General features: G+C 42.5%; 1 protein-coding gene across 1 annotated transcript; it reads right to left on the bottom strand.

Annotated features, from left to right (window-relative positions):
* On the bottom strand, window positions 1–17215 carry TSPAN2 (tetraspanin 2). The gene is made up of 8 exons (XM_088526851.1): window positions 17094–17215; window positions 14449–14551; window positions 5694–5791; window positions 5267–5341; window positions 4626–4724; window positions 3353–3427; window positions 2485–2568; window positions 1–639 (listed from the first exon to the last, which is right to left on the bottom strand). Exons 1-8 carry the CDS (start codon window positions 17160–17162, stop codon window positions 574–576), a joined length of 669 nt encoding a protein of 222 aa, XP_088382977.1. The 5' UTR covers window positions 17163–17215; the 3' UTR covers window positions 1–573.
* Window positions 17216–17862: the final 647 nt, after the last annotated feature.

Genomic DNA, 17862 nt, shown 5'->3' with positions numbered 1-17862 from the left:
TTACAAGATGGATCATGGGTTTTATTTTTTTTAAAAAGGCATTTGTTCTATACTAATTTTTGGCAAAAGGGTTCTATATGAAAGAGTTTCAAGCTGTGTAAGCTTATGGATGTGTGCACACTCTTGCACAGTGAGGCCTGGGAAGAATATTCCTACATACATGTGCACACACCATGTATTTCATATGCACATATTTACCTAAATAGGTATTGAATAGACAGATAACTGCTTATGTGCATATGTATCTATAAGGAGAGATATATATGTGTTTACATAGTGTCTAGAGATGTGTAAACCCCTAATTGCACATATACAAACATTAATAATCAAATTAGTTTTAGATGCCATTTTTTTCATTAAAAAGAACATTTAAACACTCCCCCCTTTTTTTTTTTGGTTCATTTCAGTTTTCTTATAACTAATGCATTTTTTTGGCTCACTTAATGGGATATTTTCTTTTCAGTATGTTAAAACACTAAATAAAATGTATTACAATTATTAAGTTGGGTAGGAAGAGCGCTTCTTGTAAAGTTTAGTGTGGGACTCCTGGGACATAGTTGTGCAGCGAGAATTTTAGATCATGTCTCTTGTATTACGGATCGCACAGCAGAGAACCATGCTGAATATCATGCCAAAGATCTAGAAGAGAAGGAATGCAATTTAGGAATCCACTTACAAAAGAGTTATAAAACAGTCTCTGTATCAGAACAATCTGAAGGCTCTCATTGCTGGATAGCAGGCAACTGCTTCTCGAAACAGGCTTCACTGATACTCAAAGTCAAAATTTTATCTGCCCACACTGGTTTACTTGTTCTAAATTCTAAATGTTGTGGCCAGTGGAACAGCTCCCAGACATTAATATTCTTAACATGAGTTGTATTGCCAAGAATAATTGTGACTGTGGGCATTACACCGAGTACTGCACCAAAAAGTTCTGAATTCCAGAATGGTTATACCTGGAGCAGCATAAACACTTCTGAATAAGAGCAGAGAATCATTCCAGAGGAATCAAGTCTGTGGAACTGCTGTTGAGCACTGCAGTACTGCAGAGAAGCCTAAGCTTTTAACAGTTACTATGCAAGGTCATACATTAAATACCAAACTGTATTCATGTTAGGGAACAGTTAACTGGATGTTAAAAAATGATTAACTAATGCTAAAAACAGAACAATGGCTGTTGCCAGAGTCTCCAAAAAATGCTTTTTGCCACAGGTTTATTCTCCAAAGCAGAGTTAGCAGCTACTTCTAGAGGCCTCACTGCTGCTGATGGGAGATGGTCAATACTAACATGCAGTTAAGCTAATGAGTCTCACTCCCTCCCCACATACCCACTTAAAAAAGAAGAGATAGCCGACCAGCCATATTCCATTTGTTAGAAACTCACAGAAAAATACAGCGACATGTTTCTGCTGTTAAAGAGGGTAAAATTTCATAACTTTTACTCTAAGATGGGAAGGCATAGATCAGATGCCCATATTTCTAGTGTATCCTTGAGGAGTGACCAGACTATCAGAAATTTGTTTCACTTGTGTTCCTTTGTATTTTTGAGTACAGAATCACATTATACAAATCACACCTGAAGTGACCTAGGCTTATTTAAATCCTTTTTACCCACTCCATACATAAACCCTTCATCTACTTTGAAGTGTCCACCCCACTCCATGAACCTGCTGCTCCTCAGGTCAGCTAGAGGTTCATTACTTTACAGTTCTTCAGGGACTCCATGCTCTTCCTGATTTCTGAATCTTCAGGGTCTCCATGCGCTTGCTGATTTCTGAATCTGAATGAAGTCATGGCAAACTCTTTGGAAAAGGCTCTCTCTTAAATACTGCATTTGATACAGACTTCCCACTCCTGCCACATCCTTGCAGCAGGGTGACATCTATTGGTCACAGCTTCAACACTAAGGAGCAGATCTTGGGGAAACGGCAATATGAATTTGTAGATAAGGAAAGATAAGTGCTTTGGTGATATCACTAGATAAATGAACTACCTTTAACCAGGTGCTGCAAATCTATGTGAGAAATATTGTTCTAACACTATGCAGTTTATATTCCATTCCTTTAGCAAGATCCATACAAAACTGATAATTGGAGAGGGAATTATGAAATCTAAGGAATGGATATCTCAAAGAGACAGTAGTTGTTTTGGAATAGGTAAGATGCTACTGTGGCTTTTTGCTTTTCAGTTCAGTCCAGGTACACACATCTTTCTTACTATTACAACAACAACAAAATGAGATTACCAGTAGATATTCTGGAGTGAATCTAGGGGCACAAAACGAAACAGTAAAACTGGAATTCACTCAGATTTGTTTGCACAGTTATAAGCAATTCTCAGAGAGAGGACACACTGAAAGTGGTAAAAAATAACTTTAGTTTTGAGGAATCTCATCAGCTGCTGCAAAACATTTGCCACAAAGCTTTAAATAAAGGAGAGGTTTCTGTGCTCAAATTTAGATAAAGAGAGCATGGTTATACTCACTGTGATGCCAGCAATTGCAATTCCAGCAATTCCAACTAAACGCAGATAAGTATCAATTACATTCTGGATTTCAACAAGGCAATTCTATTAAAAACAAAATTAAAATATTTTTATTCCTGGAAAATTATGCAGCAACCTATTCTGTCAACTCTTCTCACTAAGCAACAGATGAATATAAAAAGGCTGTTGGAATCACTATCCTAATTCTTGTTTCTATGCCTTGTGTTTTGTTGGACAATTTTCATGGTATATTCTCTTTTCTACTTTCACGTTTTCTTGTTTACCTCTTGTCTGTACAGGCTGACATGCTTAAGTCATCTTACAATCAGTTTGCCCTAAATTTAAAACCCCTTCTCTGTCAGGCTATGTTAAATCAAGAAGTTTTGCCCTTCAGGTTAATGCTGAGCCTACAAGCAGATTCCAAAAAGATCAAAACAACTGTACCCTTTTCAACAACAACAAAGCTTCCAGTTAGGAGTCCCTAAGCATGACAAAGACAGTCATTTGCCAAATTTCAGTTTCCATGGGGCATTTCCTTTAGGACTTTTATCCGTCCCATTTTGTTTTTCAGATAATGTAGTACTGTCACTCCTACCACAGGAGGCTACGAGCAGGCTTGAGAAATGAAGGCTGGACATGCTTAATACGACCTCCAAATTGCCTTTTACCTTCACCGTACTCCGTTTGGAATTTCCGTGCTGGAATTTGCAAGGTACAGAATTTGCAGGACCAGAAAACTCATGTCATCCTGATGCCACCATCTACGGTATCTTGTTCCCTGTCACCAGGGGAATTGTTTTATTGTTTTTCAAAATATGACATGTCTATAGGAAAGTCATTAGAAAAAAATGGAACAGAGGTCACTTGCCTTTGGCATCTGGATGTTTTCGGGACAGGGTAATCCCATTTGTTGTTCCGTACTACCCTTACCACAGCATTGCAGCTATATAAGAGAAAGCGAGGGGGAAAAGAGTCAGAAGAAGGGAGAAACCATAGACTTGTTGCATACTGAAAGTGAGTTAGTTGTCAACAGTAAATAACTGAGAAAAGGAAACAATGTAGATCAAGTTGAAACTTATCCTCTGTATCAGTCCTGCCTTTGGCACAGTTCCAATCACAGAACAAAAGTCTCAGAAATCAGTTTCAAGTGTCACAAGCCACAATGAACAAATATGTATTGACAAAATCTTCCAGAGGAGATTTTGATCATAATATCTCAATGAAGCACTTGGAAGTACAGATTCCTGGCTTTCAAGTAAATAGAGGTTCTTAAACAGAGAAAGAAAGTTCAAAAAACACATGCCGTAGAATGGGCGATATGTGAGATGAGCAGCAGAGTATGCTTTTGGACAGAATGCTGGGTTTGCAGGTTTGGAGATGGTGATAAATCAGAGCATTTTAGAGGGTTTGTTTTCCTGTTTGTGTATCTCCTACAAAATGCTTGGAATTCCTTTTGGGGTCAGAAGTAACAGCCATGAGAGAAGGACAGAAGTGTCCGAGGTTGTGAAATATTTGTTATAAAGAATGTGGGAATGCTGTAAAGAGCAACAAAGGACTTGGGGGGCTTGATCTGTGTGGGAGGCAATGTTGATAGAGAGGGAACTCAAGTGAGATTCAGGAAGTTACCCAGGTCCTAAACTGGGTTAGACATCAACTTTCTGGGTGGCCCCAGCTGAGTCACATTATTATGTGCTTTTTGTTCTTTCTCTGTGTTGTGCCATTAGTGATAGGATTTGCCATTAATATTATTGGTAACATTGTAGGGTCTGGGACACTGGACACAGTTTTTTCTCTGACAAAGGCAGAGATGGATTCTGATGTTTCTACTTCTCTCTGTATTTGAGTGTTTATTCTTGGACTTCAAAAGCCAAAAGACCCTTAGTAGTCACATCTTTTGTACAAAGACTAGAAGCATTAGCTCAAATTCAAACGCCTGGCCATTTTCACTTTCAAAGGCAGAGATCACTTGAGATTGGAAACCCAGTCACAGCTATCAGGAAACACAGTTATGAGACTCTGGCTTCAGTTTAAGCACCTCTGTATTCTATTCTTTTATATCTCAGTGGGTGGCATTCTGAATTTTAAAAGGTACTATGAAGCAGCAAATATTTAAGATATTTAAACTCAGGAGGACTACTCACAGCTGAGTGGTAGCGATAAATAGTCCCATTGACCTTTTCTGGATTTTTCATATAGTCGTCATAAATGTCTTCATATAATTTCTGGGCTTCCTGTATTACCTGTGGAAATCAGACTTTTCAAGTGAGAGGCAAACAAGTCTTACCTGAAATCCAGTGCAAACTTTCAGTTTGTCATCAACCTTCAGTGCAGAAAATTATTTCTGGTATAAACTCAGGCAGACATGATAGAAAATATGGGAGCTTTGGAGGCCCAATGGCATTCAGAGGGACTCCACATGAGGCAGAATCTACAGATGCTGTATTCCGCAGTTTGGTCAAATACTCATTAATTGAAGTTCACTGCTTGGATCTATTATTTGCACTATTCCCAAATTATGCCCCCTTATACAGTTCTGCTTGATGTTTCTCTTGGACATAACGCTTAATGCACCTGTAGATTTCCTTTAAAATGGGGAGTGAAAACTGCATCTCATTTTGAAATGGGACTTGTGAGAACACAAGCTTTTTGTTGACTAGAGATAAGAATGTCAGAGGATCTTCCTGGGAAAAGTCTCTGGGAAGCTTTTCAGTGCATGGCCCAGACTGTAGAGCAGTTGGTCATAGGAAACCAGTACTTACAATAGAAGTAGACTGTTACTCACCCCTTTCTTGCCTATAAAGGTAAATACTCCAGCAGTGATCTCAGCAGCAAATATCACCAATAAGCAAGCAAAAAACTGCAGAGGGAGAAGAGAACCTTACGTTAATTTACTTTGCACAGTGTACTTTATGTGGACTGCCAGTCAATCTCTCATCCTTGTCCAGGCCTAAACAGCAGACTCAGTAACTGATAGAGAAAACTGGTAAGCAGGATCAATGAGAAGAAAGCCAAGTTGGAATTCTTGTAATACGGAAACAGAGTTGAAAAAGAAGTGACTTTCATGGTAGTTTCAGATGTTAAATTAGCCATTAAAAGGTCATGAGACTTTTCAGATCATTGGCAGCAAAGATCTTTCCACTAATAACACAAAATATATGTTTATGCATGATCTTCTGGCACAGATAAGGCCCTTAAAACCTTTTACTTACTGCTCCAAGTAAACATTGAGATTCCCGCGATGCTCCGCAGCATCCAAATAATCCAACTGTGGTCATCAGAGCCCCTGCTCCCACCAATACATAGAGTCCTATGGAAAATCAGATTCAGACAGGAATTTAAGCAGATTTCTCTTCCCAATGTCTGCTCTCTATCTTGTCAAATCCACACATTTGCATCCAAAACAACAACTGAGTCTACCTCTAAGGAAGACTATTGCGATACACAGAAATGTGGCTCTCGCCAAAATAGCAGCCAGTGATTTCTTCAGAATTCTTGGGAAACCTCATGAAGACAAATGAGAAGACTTCCACCTCTCAAGTTTCTTGTCCCAAGAGCAACTCAGTCCAGGAAGCACATACTCCAAACCATTCAAAACTACTCTAACTCCTCAGTGAGGCATATAAGGCAAGAAAATCGAACACTGCTGCTAGAGGACTTATTTATATTTTGAAACCAGAGCTGAAAATGTGCTGTAATGCTGTACAGGGACAGTTTAGTAAGCTACATGGCAGCAGTACCAAACAAATCTTAGCCAACTTCTTCCTGGGACTGTGTTGCTGAAAGGATTTGAGGCTTCTGGCCAAATGGGTTGTGTGAGTGTAGAGAAATTTCATGATAAAAGTCCAAAAATCATCAGATTAAATGCATTAAGAGTATAATGAAGATATCTGGGTATAAGACTGCCAGCAAAGGCCAGGCCTGAAACAAATACAGAACATGGAAGTTAGGAGTATGCCCCTGCACATCTGCAACCCTAGTTTTGTTCCGAACTAGGCAGAACAGAGACTGTAGGGATAAGGGAAATAACACTCATGTCTGGCACCCTAATGCTGCTGCAAATACACAAGTCCAGCATTACCTTAGTATCATCTCTTTCCAGGACAAAAGGAAACTAGAGCATGAAATTCTTCTTTCCTAAGTTGTAAATGTATACTGCTTCATCTATTCTTATGCAATACACATCTTTGCATGTGGCATCAGCTTCCACCAGACCACAAGAACTGTTTGTGCACTGTCTCTGGGTGCAGTGCCAGCCAAAGTATCACAGGTTCTGTGCAGTGTATTTTAATTTTGCTCTTTGTCTTTTGTGGGCAATTCCAAGGACACAGAGTCTTGCCAAGCCTTTCTACTGCTAGAAAAATTCCCTGCATTTCCCTCCCAAGCCATGAGGGGACAGTGGCACTACAGACTGTGCACACTAGCATGCACAGCAAGTCCCACTCTCAGATTTGACCACACAAATTTCTCATGAGAACGTTCAGTATTTTCAAATACTTTGTTTAAAATATTATTTTTTATTCTGACCCAAAGATTTAGAGTTAACAGAACTGCTAACAGGTCATGTCCAATCTAGAAAACCCTACAAATGACAGTTTTCAATGATTGCTAAGAAAATGAAAAAACAAGCAAATTATAAATATGCAAGTATAGAGGATCTAGCTACATATATGCATAGAAAATTATATTAACTTGCCCAGAGCTTATCATCATGACTGTGGACTTCCTCACAGCTGCCGCTTGCTTGAAGAAATCAAGTTTCTTCCTGGCCATTTATTGTGTAGTCACTGTGCAGCCACTGGGTATCACCAGTTGCTTCCTACTCCATCCCTGTAATTACTTATTATGCAACATGAGAGAAAGAGACTCTTCTGTTAAAAAGATTTTTTTCTGAAAGAAATTTCCCATTCCTTTTTATTGCTTCTAGCCAGAGAAGACAAAGTTCTTTGAGGCTCAGGGGTAAGACCACTTTCAGGAATTTGAATTTACTTGTCTGAGAGACAGAGCTGGCATTTCACTTGCATGACTCATAGCTAAACCTCTACTTCAATCAGAACTTCCCTTTTAAGGCGTGTTACAGGAAGATCTTTTCACACCACTCACTAAACAAAGCAGAACTTGCTGTGTATCCTGGACTCGTAGTTTGCTAGCCAAAAGTTTAAAAGCACCTCCTTCCATCTATTCAGGAGAGTTCATTCCAGAGTCTGTCCCTTCTCAGCCTAGGACTAGTAGTGCCTGATACTCTCACAGAGCTATTTCTAGCTGGAAAATACTGAGGACGCTTAAAAAAATCCACAAAGCTAATGGTGTTTATAAATAACTACTATATGTACACACACACACATAACCTTTCACACAGGAAGGAGACACTTCAAGAGTTGCTTGAAAAAAAAATTAAAAGGAGCAGTTGACTTCTCAGTTTGCACTGAAGATTCCTAGTCCCAAGATCCAGGTATGCTCAGCTGGAACATGCTTTACTGGAAGGATATCCGAAGAACAGATTCAGAAACATCCTGTATGTTTCAGTATCTAAGACAGAAGCTAGAATTCCTTTTTCTATGAGGATGTAAGTAGCAATAGAGAAATACACCAACTGTAAGAAGCATGAGGAAGTTTCACCTGAAATTCTGTAATAGGAATAGACTTAAAATGAAAAGTGAGATTCTCTAAAAGGAAAGAAGAAAAGGATGAGGATGGTAGTTTTTATGGCACAGTTTTACCTAGAAACACTGTCCACCAGTGGCAATCAAATCATAGCAGTTAAAATGAGCAAAGAATTAGAGAGGTCCACAAGTTGGATGATGTTAATCTCATTCATTGCTATGGGATAGTATCATATGTCAAAAGTAACTAAGCTTCACTAGATCCTGTTCCTTTAAAAAAAAAGAGGGGGGAAAGAAGAAAAAAAAAAAAACAGGATGGAAAGCAAAGCCTTAATCATCTCCTGTTCCTAACTGCTTCCACTGTAAAATACAAAGCCCTGCCATGGTCTCCAATTTGGCATCCACTGCACAGCAGAAAGAAACAATAACGACGCTTACTCACAAAGTGGAACACATGTGTTAGCCAGAAGCTCTGCACAAAGCTCAGCACAGAGAAGAGAAGGGTGCAAGTCAGGTCAAGGTACAGAGCTTTTTTTATCTGGAAAATTTTGAGAAGACTGTCTACTGCAGCCTGTTGTGCAACAAAAATAGAAGAGTACTACGTAGAAAGGAGTGAATTTTGTGTGGTCTGTTCGAAATTTTTCCTCTTATATCTTCTTGTCTGTGTTCTTGTATCTGATAATCAAGAAGAAAGGAGGTTTTACAACTTAGTAGTTTCTATAGTTCTTTGCCATCATGTTCTGTACCACACATCCGAAATAGAAACAGACACCATGTGAAGACACAATACTGAGAACAGTTACATTACTATGACATTAAAGAAGGCAAATGTGGGACCCGATGGCAGAGACCTGCCATGCATGCAGCTGCCTGCAACTCAGGGGACACTTAATGCACCTGCATGCAAGTCCCACAGAGCAAGGCATTCTCACCCCCAAATACCTAAGCGATGAAAAGGCGCTTTCTTTTTTATCCCCATTTTAGAAAAAAAAGATGAATGAATCTTTCAAGACATCTGCTCTTTATTCTTTAGAGTGATTAGAAAGATATGTTAAGGTAACAGGAAAGTCCATGCAAAACTAATCTGAAAGGAAATGCAACTAGCTCAATAGTTTGTCCCATGGCACTTGGGTAGTGTGTGTCCTTAGGCACAGTGTCCCTCTGTCTGGCTTTATTTGACGTTGGTTGCATGTTTACCTGGCTGTTACAGTCACTTTTTCCATTTTAAATAGTTCTGCTCCTTCCTTTTTTGGGCTGGGTAACCAACACTGAACAAACCGCTGGCTGTTCATACTCCACCAAGAAAACAAGCAGCCCTGTTCCTGGCATCAGGGACCCAGAGACAGCGATGACAAGTCCTAGAACCCAGACATGATTTGAAGAGATTTTCCTGAGGTTGTGTGTGAATTAAAATCTTTGAGGCAAATGTGCCCCTCCCTAGAAGAACTTAGGCTCTGAAACCCTCAGTTGAGCACCAAGAAACAAGTAGCGCAAAAGCGTGGTTGGAAAAGATGAGAAACACATGTAGGAGGGGAAAATAACAGGACAGACAGGGCACTAGGGTGATCTGCAGCTGCCTGAAGACAAGGGTGAGTTACAGAAGCCAAAGAAGGAAATGGCATAACCGTCAGTTCGGCTGACGTTGCTCTGTGCAACGGGCTGCTTTTTAGGTAGCTGCAAAGCAAGAGAGTGAGGTGGGAGGAAGGTGAAGACAATTTACCAGGCAAAGGGGATAGTTTGAAACGTATTATCATGTTTAAGTGACTCATTAGAAAATTAAATGCCTCCTGATTCTCAGCATATTGCAAACGAAAAGCAATCAGAGACAGCTGCACAGAGTTTTCTGCTTGGTTTAATTAGCTTGTTTTGTTAGAACTTTCACTTGGGGAAGCCTTGCCTTACACTCTTTCAGTCAGGACACTGGCTTTTAGGAGCTACTTGCTAAGTCATGTGATCCAGCACAGAAACTGAGGACTGTGATCAACATCAGCAGCTTCTGATGAAGTGTTTTTTTTTGTTGATTGGTTCGTTGGTGGTTTTTTTGGTGTTTGTTATTTACTGTTACCAGTGCAGCAGGTTTTTTTTTTTTTTTCTACAGTAAGGAAATTACTGTCAGTCTCTTCTATACCTCCCTTCCTTAACTGCAGAAGAAAGGATCTGCACATAAGATCAGAAGAAGAAAGGCAGATTATTTCATTACTTAACTCTTAAGTACAAACTAAAAGTCTCTGCGAGGTCCTACACACGATGGCAGGACTGCTTGATGGTATTTCTGGTATTGCATGTCTGCACAGAGGCTACTCTGCCAACAACTCTTATTTTAAAATTTGATAGAATTTATGGGGCTATGGATCTTGGAGAGAAAATATTACTGACTGGGAGTGTAGTGCTTGAACCCAAGATACATGAACAGACCTATAACAGAACCAGGCACAGGAAGAGAAAAATTGTAGAGAATTCATGTGGACTTAACTGCTGGCAAATTCCTGCTTGTGTGGGTACCCATTACTATGGAGAAACAAATACTAATATCTTTCAGGTCCAGACATGATTTCATATCCTAAGGCATCCACCATCTAAGTGCACCTTTCAAAGCCAGAATGATGACTCAGAGTCTCAGGGAAAATGTCACAGCCATCCTGAAACTTTTACCCACAATTAGTCTGTCCCTGAAAAATGCCTGGACCACAACTTGAATCCGGGAACTGGAGCAAAGAGAGCGTAACATAGGAGAAACACTGTGAGCTCTGGCTGTGCAGGAAAAGCAATGCTGCAGTGCTGACAGCTGGGAGAAAGTCACCTAGGTTGATTCATTCACACTCAGTAGTTTTTGTTACTCTCCATGGCTGAGGCTTGCAGGGTACATACATTTCATTGTTTACTGTAACCAGCAGTGATGGAACACTTCACATTAGGAACTCACAGAGTTTTTCCTTGTGTTTTCCATGCAGCCAAACCAGAATTTCATCCTCATCCATCAAATGAAAAAAAGTGAAGAAGCAGTATCTTGAACTGTTCCTTAAAAAGTCCCTGCATTCATTTTGTTCCTCACAAATGCTGAACTTTCATTCAGCAGATACTCTGTGTACTTCGTGTATTCTCAAATTTAAGATCAGGACTAGTAAAGGAGATGTTCCAAAAAAAAAAAAGAGATGTTCCAATATACAAACACTGTTATATCTCCCAATACAGCGGGATCTTCAAAAGCTGAGGGGCTACAGGGAGAAAATTTTAGGAGGCTGCTCCTTGCCTGCTGTTGGAAACTCATCTTCAGCTCCAGCATTGATACATTTAGTAGAGCAGTGGGAGACTGTATGGGACAAAGGGTTCCTGTTCCACACTTAAAAGTTTTAAAACTAACTGCAGTGAGGAGTACAGATCACTGAACACAAAACCACAAGCAACAGAAAGCTAACGACACAGACGTGCTTGACCTTGGCACTGCTGCATGCGAGTTCTCAGGAAGACATTTCAGTGGCTGGAAAAGATGAACAGGCTTGGTTGGTAAATTGTAGTAAAAACTATTCCAGGGGACAGACAGACAGATGTGCTGCTGGTAAGGGACAAGGCTGTTTGGGGACACTTATTCTGGCTACTGGAAAATGCAAGGATGTAATTATTGATTATTTTTAACTAGAACAATTTTTCAGGTCCAGAGAGGGGAAAAAGCACAAGAAGGAAGCACAGGAAAGAAACCAGTTGGATATAGCTGGCAGGTCGATTCAAGTATGAGAGCAAAATGTGCTGTTCTTTGAAATCAAGAAAAGGAGATGTTATCTGCAAGATGGTAATCCTACACAGTGCTTCTGCCTACAAAGCAAACTCTGAATGTAGCTGAAGGTTTCTCCAAACACTACATTTGAGCTGATCTCGTCACAGGAGCATGAGTTATCATAAAGCAGCTACAGAGTTCAGTGAAACAGAGCCATAGAACTGTTTTGAAATGTATGAACATGTGTTTGTATCTCCAAGTCATACTGATGATCTGCTTTCTCTTTCAGCCCTCCGGGCAGCTGTTGCTTGTGTATCGCAGACTTATTCTATATTAAGAATTGCTATGCAAAATCCTGGCTGTCACCCAGAATGGCTGATACAGAAAAAACACCCACTGTTGAATAAACAAGATTCCTAGAAGCTCCTTGAGAAGGGCCCAATGCACAATGTCAAGGGAGACTCAGACCTGGATTCTCCAGAGTTAAAGAATTTGAGCACGACTGTCAAGTGTAGCTTTGTCTGCTGCAAAAAGAAACATTGGCACTGAACTTGTCACAGCTCCTGTACCACAGCTGTAGTCAGAGGTCATGAACAGCCTCACATTTCTGACAGCACTGGCTGCCCCATCACACAGGAGTCACAGCAGCATTTAGTGTGATTAGTAATGAAGGGGAGCAGGCTTTTGTTTTGTTTTGTTTTTCTTTTACAAGCATGCTCCACTCAGAGCACATTGCCTATTATGAGAGAGCCAAAATCTGCTGTAGAGTTTAGCCAAGAGTGCAAATTCAAAAAAGCTTTCATCATATTTATGTCCCATTCTTTAGCACTTCCTCTGATGGTGGTAACATAGTACAGCATACAGCTCTATAAATACCTGTGAAAACTAGCCCAACAATAATTGAATGGCATGGCATATAACCATGCCATTTACAAGAACATTTCCCAAGGCTTCCTAGAATGAACATCTCTGAATAGCTTTTGTAATTCTTATTCAGGACTGAAGCAGATTAAATCTTTCGGAGATCTAAATACATAGGACCCAAGAAAATCTTATTTACCCAGCATTACAATCTACCCTGCAAAACTGTGAAACACCTATGGGCTTATTCGAACCACAGGATCTATTCCTTTATGGTCAACAATGATTGTGAAGGCCAGAACACCGCGCTGTCTTGTTGAAACTTCCGTGTCAAACATAAGAACATGAAGCAGGGAAGAGTTCCAAGACATGGCACAGGGAATTCACCAGGCATAAACTGGATCTGGAGATGAAGCTGTGGTCCAACGTACAACTAAAGCAGCAGCTCAGAGAAAAGAGAACAGATAAACCACATATCCTCGCTCTGAATCAATAAAGATGCCACAAGGTATTTTACAGTAACCTGGATGTCCCTGCTAAATTTCTACCCAAATGGTTTTATTCTGCCTCCTAAGTTCCCACAGAAGCTTTGCTGGACATAATAATCTACCTGTCTTTTCCCACAGGATTGTGCAGTTTGCTAAATGTTCTGACCCTGTTGCATGTAACAAAAGTGCTTTAGAACTGAGGTGTACCAAGAGCCAAGGTCTCCATAAAGAAAAAGGGGATATTTAAAGTAACTTCACAGCCTAGCTAATAGTCCTGTGATGGGTAGTTGACTACTATAGGACACTCTGGCTCACAATTGATTTATAGCAAACTCTCAGTGCCTCCGGTAATGTCTTTAATCCTTTCATGTTTGCAGCCAAGATTGTCTCTTTGCCTGGAGCTCTCCAGCTGCTCCTCTGTCAGGGTAGCTTGATGGACAAAGCAGGACAGGATTCATTAACACTTGGCATATGTAGATGGCAAAAATGAATGTATAAATTGGATTTTATTTGGGGAGTTCATCCTGAGGGGCAATACGTTAAAACAGAAAAATCCTGAGTCTTATAATGTAAAGGAGAAGTTGCGATTGCCAATGGATGGAGCGATGCAGTTGCTGGCAGTCGAAGATAATTGCTATTTAAAGATACTAACTGACATGTAACAGGTGGCATTTTCAGAAAACCCAACTAGAATTCCTAGGGGGAAGAAAAATATTTTAAATTCCTAAAATCAGATGTGACCAACACCCCCAGCTCTCTGGACTAGGGGAGCTGGCCAATTCCTGCTTAGGTTGGCTGAACAGTTCCTGGGATGACTGAGCAGCGCAGTTTTACTTTTCAACAATGGAAGGGTTTGCTCTGATTCTCAAACCCACACTGAGGGCCTCTGTGTGCAGACACAGGGAGAACTGATGAGCACAAGTCTAACTGTGGTGCTGGCAGTGGAAGCACTGAGCAGTGACACTGCCACCATTGTCCTGCTGGCCAGCAGCTGCACAGGAGCTCGGGAGGAGTGTATTGGTGAGCCCTGTCTCACACTGCTCTCCACTGCTATTCCAACAGGATCACAACAATTCGCCTGTGAAATCCTATGTAAGGACTGGCTGAGAGAAGAGTTCCACGAGGTCTGAGGAAGCTGATGCCAAGAAGAGAAATTGTGCCACACGGGGCTACAATGCCCACTTCTGTGCTGTTCAACTCGGGATTTGTTGGCCTTCACTTAATCGAATGTGTGGTGTGTGTTGTGGGCCCCGGAATGAAAGCAGGTCTGGTGGCTGTTGCCAACACAGGCACTGTGACTTACCCATGAAGAAATACTCCGGGGATCTTTTGTCTGAAGCAAACTCTGCCATAACCCCACCAAACCGCAGCCACAGACCAAAGGCAATGACAGCCAGTCCTGCCGCCTGGAAAATAAATACACATTTTGTGATGCTGGAGGGCATCAAAGAAGCTCACTGGAACCTTTACATTCTTGAAGCCTGACAGCTAAGGACTGTGCCAACAGAAAATTCAGGGACCTCTTACTCTTATTTGAATAACTGAATTCATATTATAGAGCCTGGATTGAAGACAATGTTCTCTAGTGAAACCCCTGTCCGATGAAGTGCTGCCTGCCCAGTAGTTGAGCCCTACTGGCTTGACACACAAAAATTTTAGGACAGAAGTAATTCCACTGACTTTTTCCAACCTCCATTGTTATTCTAGGGCTAAATAGCAGGCTTTTGGGCTGAGCAGTGCCTCCTCCCCTGAATGCATTACTGTTTCAGCTCCAAGTCATGAGATGGGTGATGCGGAGGCGCCAGCTGGACATCTTAACTCATCACCATACTAAACCATAGGTGACAGTTGGGCCATTTCAAAATTGCTGCTGCTGTTGGATTGTGAGAAAGGTTCTGATTAGAGGCTTATCCAGAAAGAAGGGAGAGGTCTGTATTGCTCTTAGAGAAGTTAGGCATGTTTGACTAATTACGACAGGATATTTTTTCTATAAATCACTGTGGGAATCACTATCAGAAATATAATTTAAAAGGATTAGAGTGTAGAGTACCTTAGGTCACAGAAATGTCTGACAAAGAAGTGACTGGTGCTGTCAAATGCAAGGAAGACTTCCCTTAAATGCAAACAAGTCTAGAACAAAAAGGAGATGAGGGGAAACATCTGTAGCCAATGATCTAAAGCCCGTCATGTGCTGGGCACATCTATGAAGCTACCAGGCCGTGTGTGTGTGTGCTGGCAGACAGTTTAAGCACCGTGCATGGCAGGCACAGTGCTCTCCAGCTCCACTGCTGGAGGCCCAGAGCCTAATTCTGCAGCCACTGCCCAGCTGGTATGAGGTTCACAAAATACTTGCTTGCCACATCCTTAGCAACTTGCTGCTTTTTGTCATTGTTGTTTTCTCGAGTCTGTTCTGCATTTCCCTGCACTTGATTTAGCTAGCATAGGTACAACAATCAAAGAAGGCAGGAAAGCAGGGAGTTGAGCAGTTCAGGGTCACAGCTTTCCTCACCAGAACCGAGAAACGAATTGAGCTGTGGCTCAGAGAAGCCGAGTCCCTCTGAGCCCAATCATGGCTCTGCGAGCGGGGACTCAGCCTTGGGACTGTCAGAGCACATTAGCCAGACTTCTGTGTGACTCCAGTAGCTTGGACATGTTTGAAATGAATGCTCGAATCCAACTGAGGAGTTTCTTCCTTGTCAGTGTAACTAGAGATAACAAAACACAGCAATTGTCACTTCTGTGAAGCAACATAACGCCAAGCTTTGTCCTTCTCCCGCTGACTTGCAGCTGCAGCTGAGCAACACCACTCTGCTCACAGAGCTCGAACAAGCAGCAACACTGTGTGCTTGGAGCTTGCAGTGCTGTCACCAAAAGGGGAAAGCATTTGTTTTAACCGCGTTTAAACCATAAAGGAGACAAAGTCCCAAAACTGCCTGCTCCAAAGAGGCTGAACAGGAATATGTTACGACTTTTTTTTTTTTTTTAAAGAACAGATAATCAGATGGGAAAAAAGGCATTAAACCCCTCCCTCACAGCACATTTCTGATTATCTTCTAATGCGAAACTGAGAAGTTCACAGTTTCTAATGTGAAACAGGCAGTGTGGGGAAAAGTGAAAGAACGAAGAAAGGTAGAATGAATTAAACAGTGCTATGGCACTGTGACTGTTAAGAAGGTGTTATAAGTGGGCATAACATTCTCTTATCTCAAGAGGGTGTTGCAATAAATAGAATCACAGAATGGGTTTGAAGTGACCTCTGGAAATCATCTGGCCCAAACCCCCTGCCCAAGCAGCACCCACTAGAGCAGCAGCACGCTGTTTCAGCGGCACCCGAGAGCAGGGCTCAGCACCTCAGTGTATGCAAGGACTTCGCCTCTCAGGGCGAGTTGCTAAAAGCAGGAGCTGGTGGCTCACTGTTTGACAGGAACTTGATGGTGTGAAACGATGCTCCACTGCAACATGCTGCTGGGGATACCAAGAGTCCCCTAACGGCCTCCTGCCATTTGAAAAGTTATAGTTAAAGCAGTCACTGCTTTAAATGATTATAAGAAAGAGGTGGACTCTGCTTGGTGCTGTCTTATATCAAGTGTGTGTCCTCCTAAGAGATGCATCTCTGTAAAAGAGAGTGGATGTGGGCAGTACCGGCAGGGCACTCTTGCAGCCCATCAGGGCGCGCTCCTCCGCGGGCTCCGCAGAGCTCCTCGGGCCGGGGCAGCGCCGCGGGACCCCGCGCTGCTGGGGTGGCACCAGGCACCCGCACGGCCGGCAGGGCTCGTCCAGCATAACGGGCAGGGCTTGTCCCGCACAACGGGCAGGGCTCGTCCCCACGGCGGGCAGGGGCTCATACCCACAGTGGACAGGGCTCGTCCCCACAGCGGGCAGGGTTCGTCCCCACGGCGGGCAGGGTCTCGTCCCGCGGGGCCCGCCCGCCCCGCGCGCGGCGCTCACCCAGAAGGTCAGGTTGAAGATGAAGAGCAGGATCTTGATGCAGCGCATCCCCTCGCGGCCCGGGCCCATGGCGGGCGCCGGCTCCGGCAGCAGCTCGCGGCGCGGGGCGGGCGGCGGGGCCGGCCCGGCCGCGGGGAGGCAGGTGCGGGCGGCGGGGGCCGGGCCTGGCCTTGGGGCCGGGCTCCCTCCCGAGCCGCCGCCTCCCTCCCCGCCCCGGGCGGCGCAGCGGGCGCTCCGGGCCGGGAGGTTGAGCCAAGCACCGTGTTTTACACATGCGGGCATTAAACATCACGAGCGGGATGAAAAACACGGGGAGAGAAGTCCAAGGATAGCACGAAAAGGGGCTTCCTCTTTAAAACTATTTTCCTTTCTACCCCTCAACTAGGGAATGGCCATCTGCTTCTCAAGAGCTGATGGAAAAATGCTGAAGGTGCTCTGTACTCTCAGCATCTTAGATCTCTCTCCTCTCACAGAGTTTTCAGCTGCTGTTTCCTTTCACAGAGTCTTCAGGCTCTGTGAGTCTGAAGCTGCCTGCAAGTCTTTTCCCAGAAGCACAATGTGAGGCAGAATCTCTTTGAGAAGTGGCTTTTCTATGTTAAAACATGTGGGTTTTCTATGTTAAAACATTTCCTCTCAGTATTTAACAAGTGAATGTCATTTCCGGTTCTAAAGTAATTGAACAGTGTTACCTGCCCATTTATTTATTTAGAGTGTGTGGGAGTGCGGTTAGGACCTGTTTTTCTCAAGGTCTGTTTGGGAACCGTGCAAA

The sequence above is a fragment of the Tinamus guttatus genome, unplaced genomic scaffold (genome assembly GCF_059628265.1).
Source record: "Tinamus guttatus ecotype Peru unplaced genomic scaffold, ASM5962826v1 Tinamus_guttatus_pri_ptg000259l, whole genome shotgun sequence".
Taxonomy (NCBI): Eukaryota; Metazoa; Chordata; class Aves; order Tinamiformes; family Tinamidae; genus Tinamus; species Tinamus guttatus.
The sequence above is the reverse complement of the archived record's forward strand: the minus strand, read 5'-3'. Positions and strand labels throughout refer to the sequence as shown.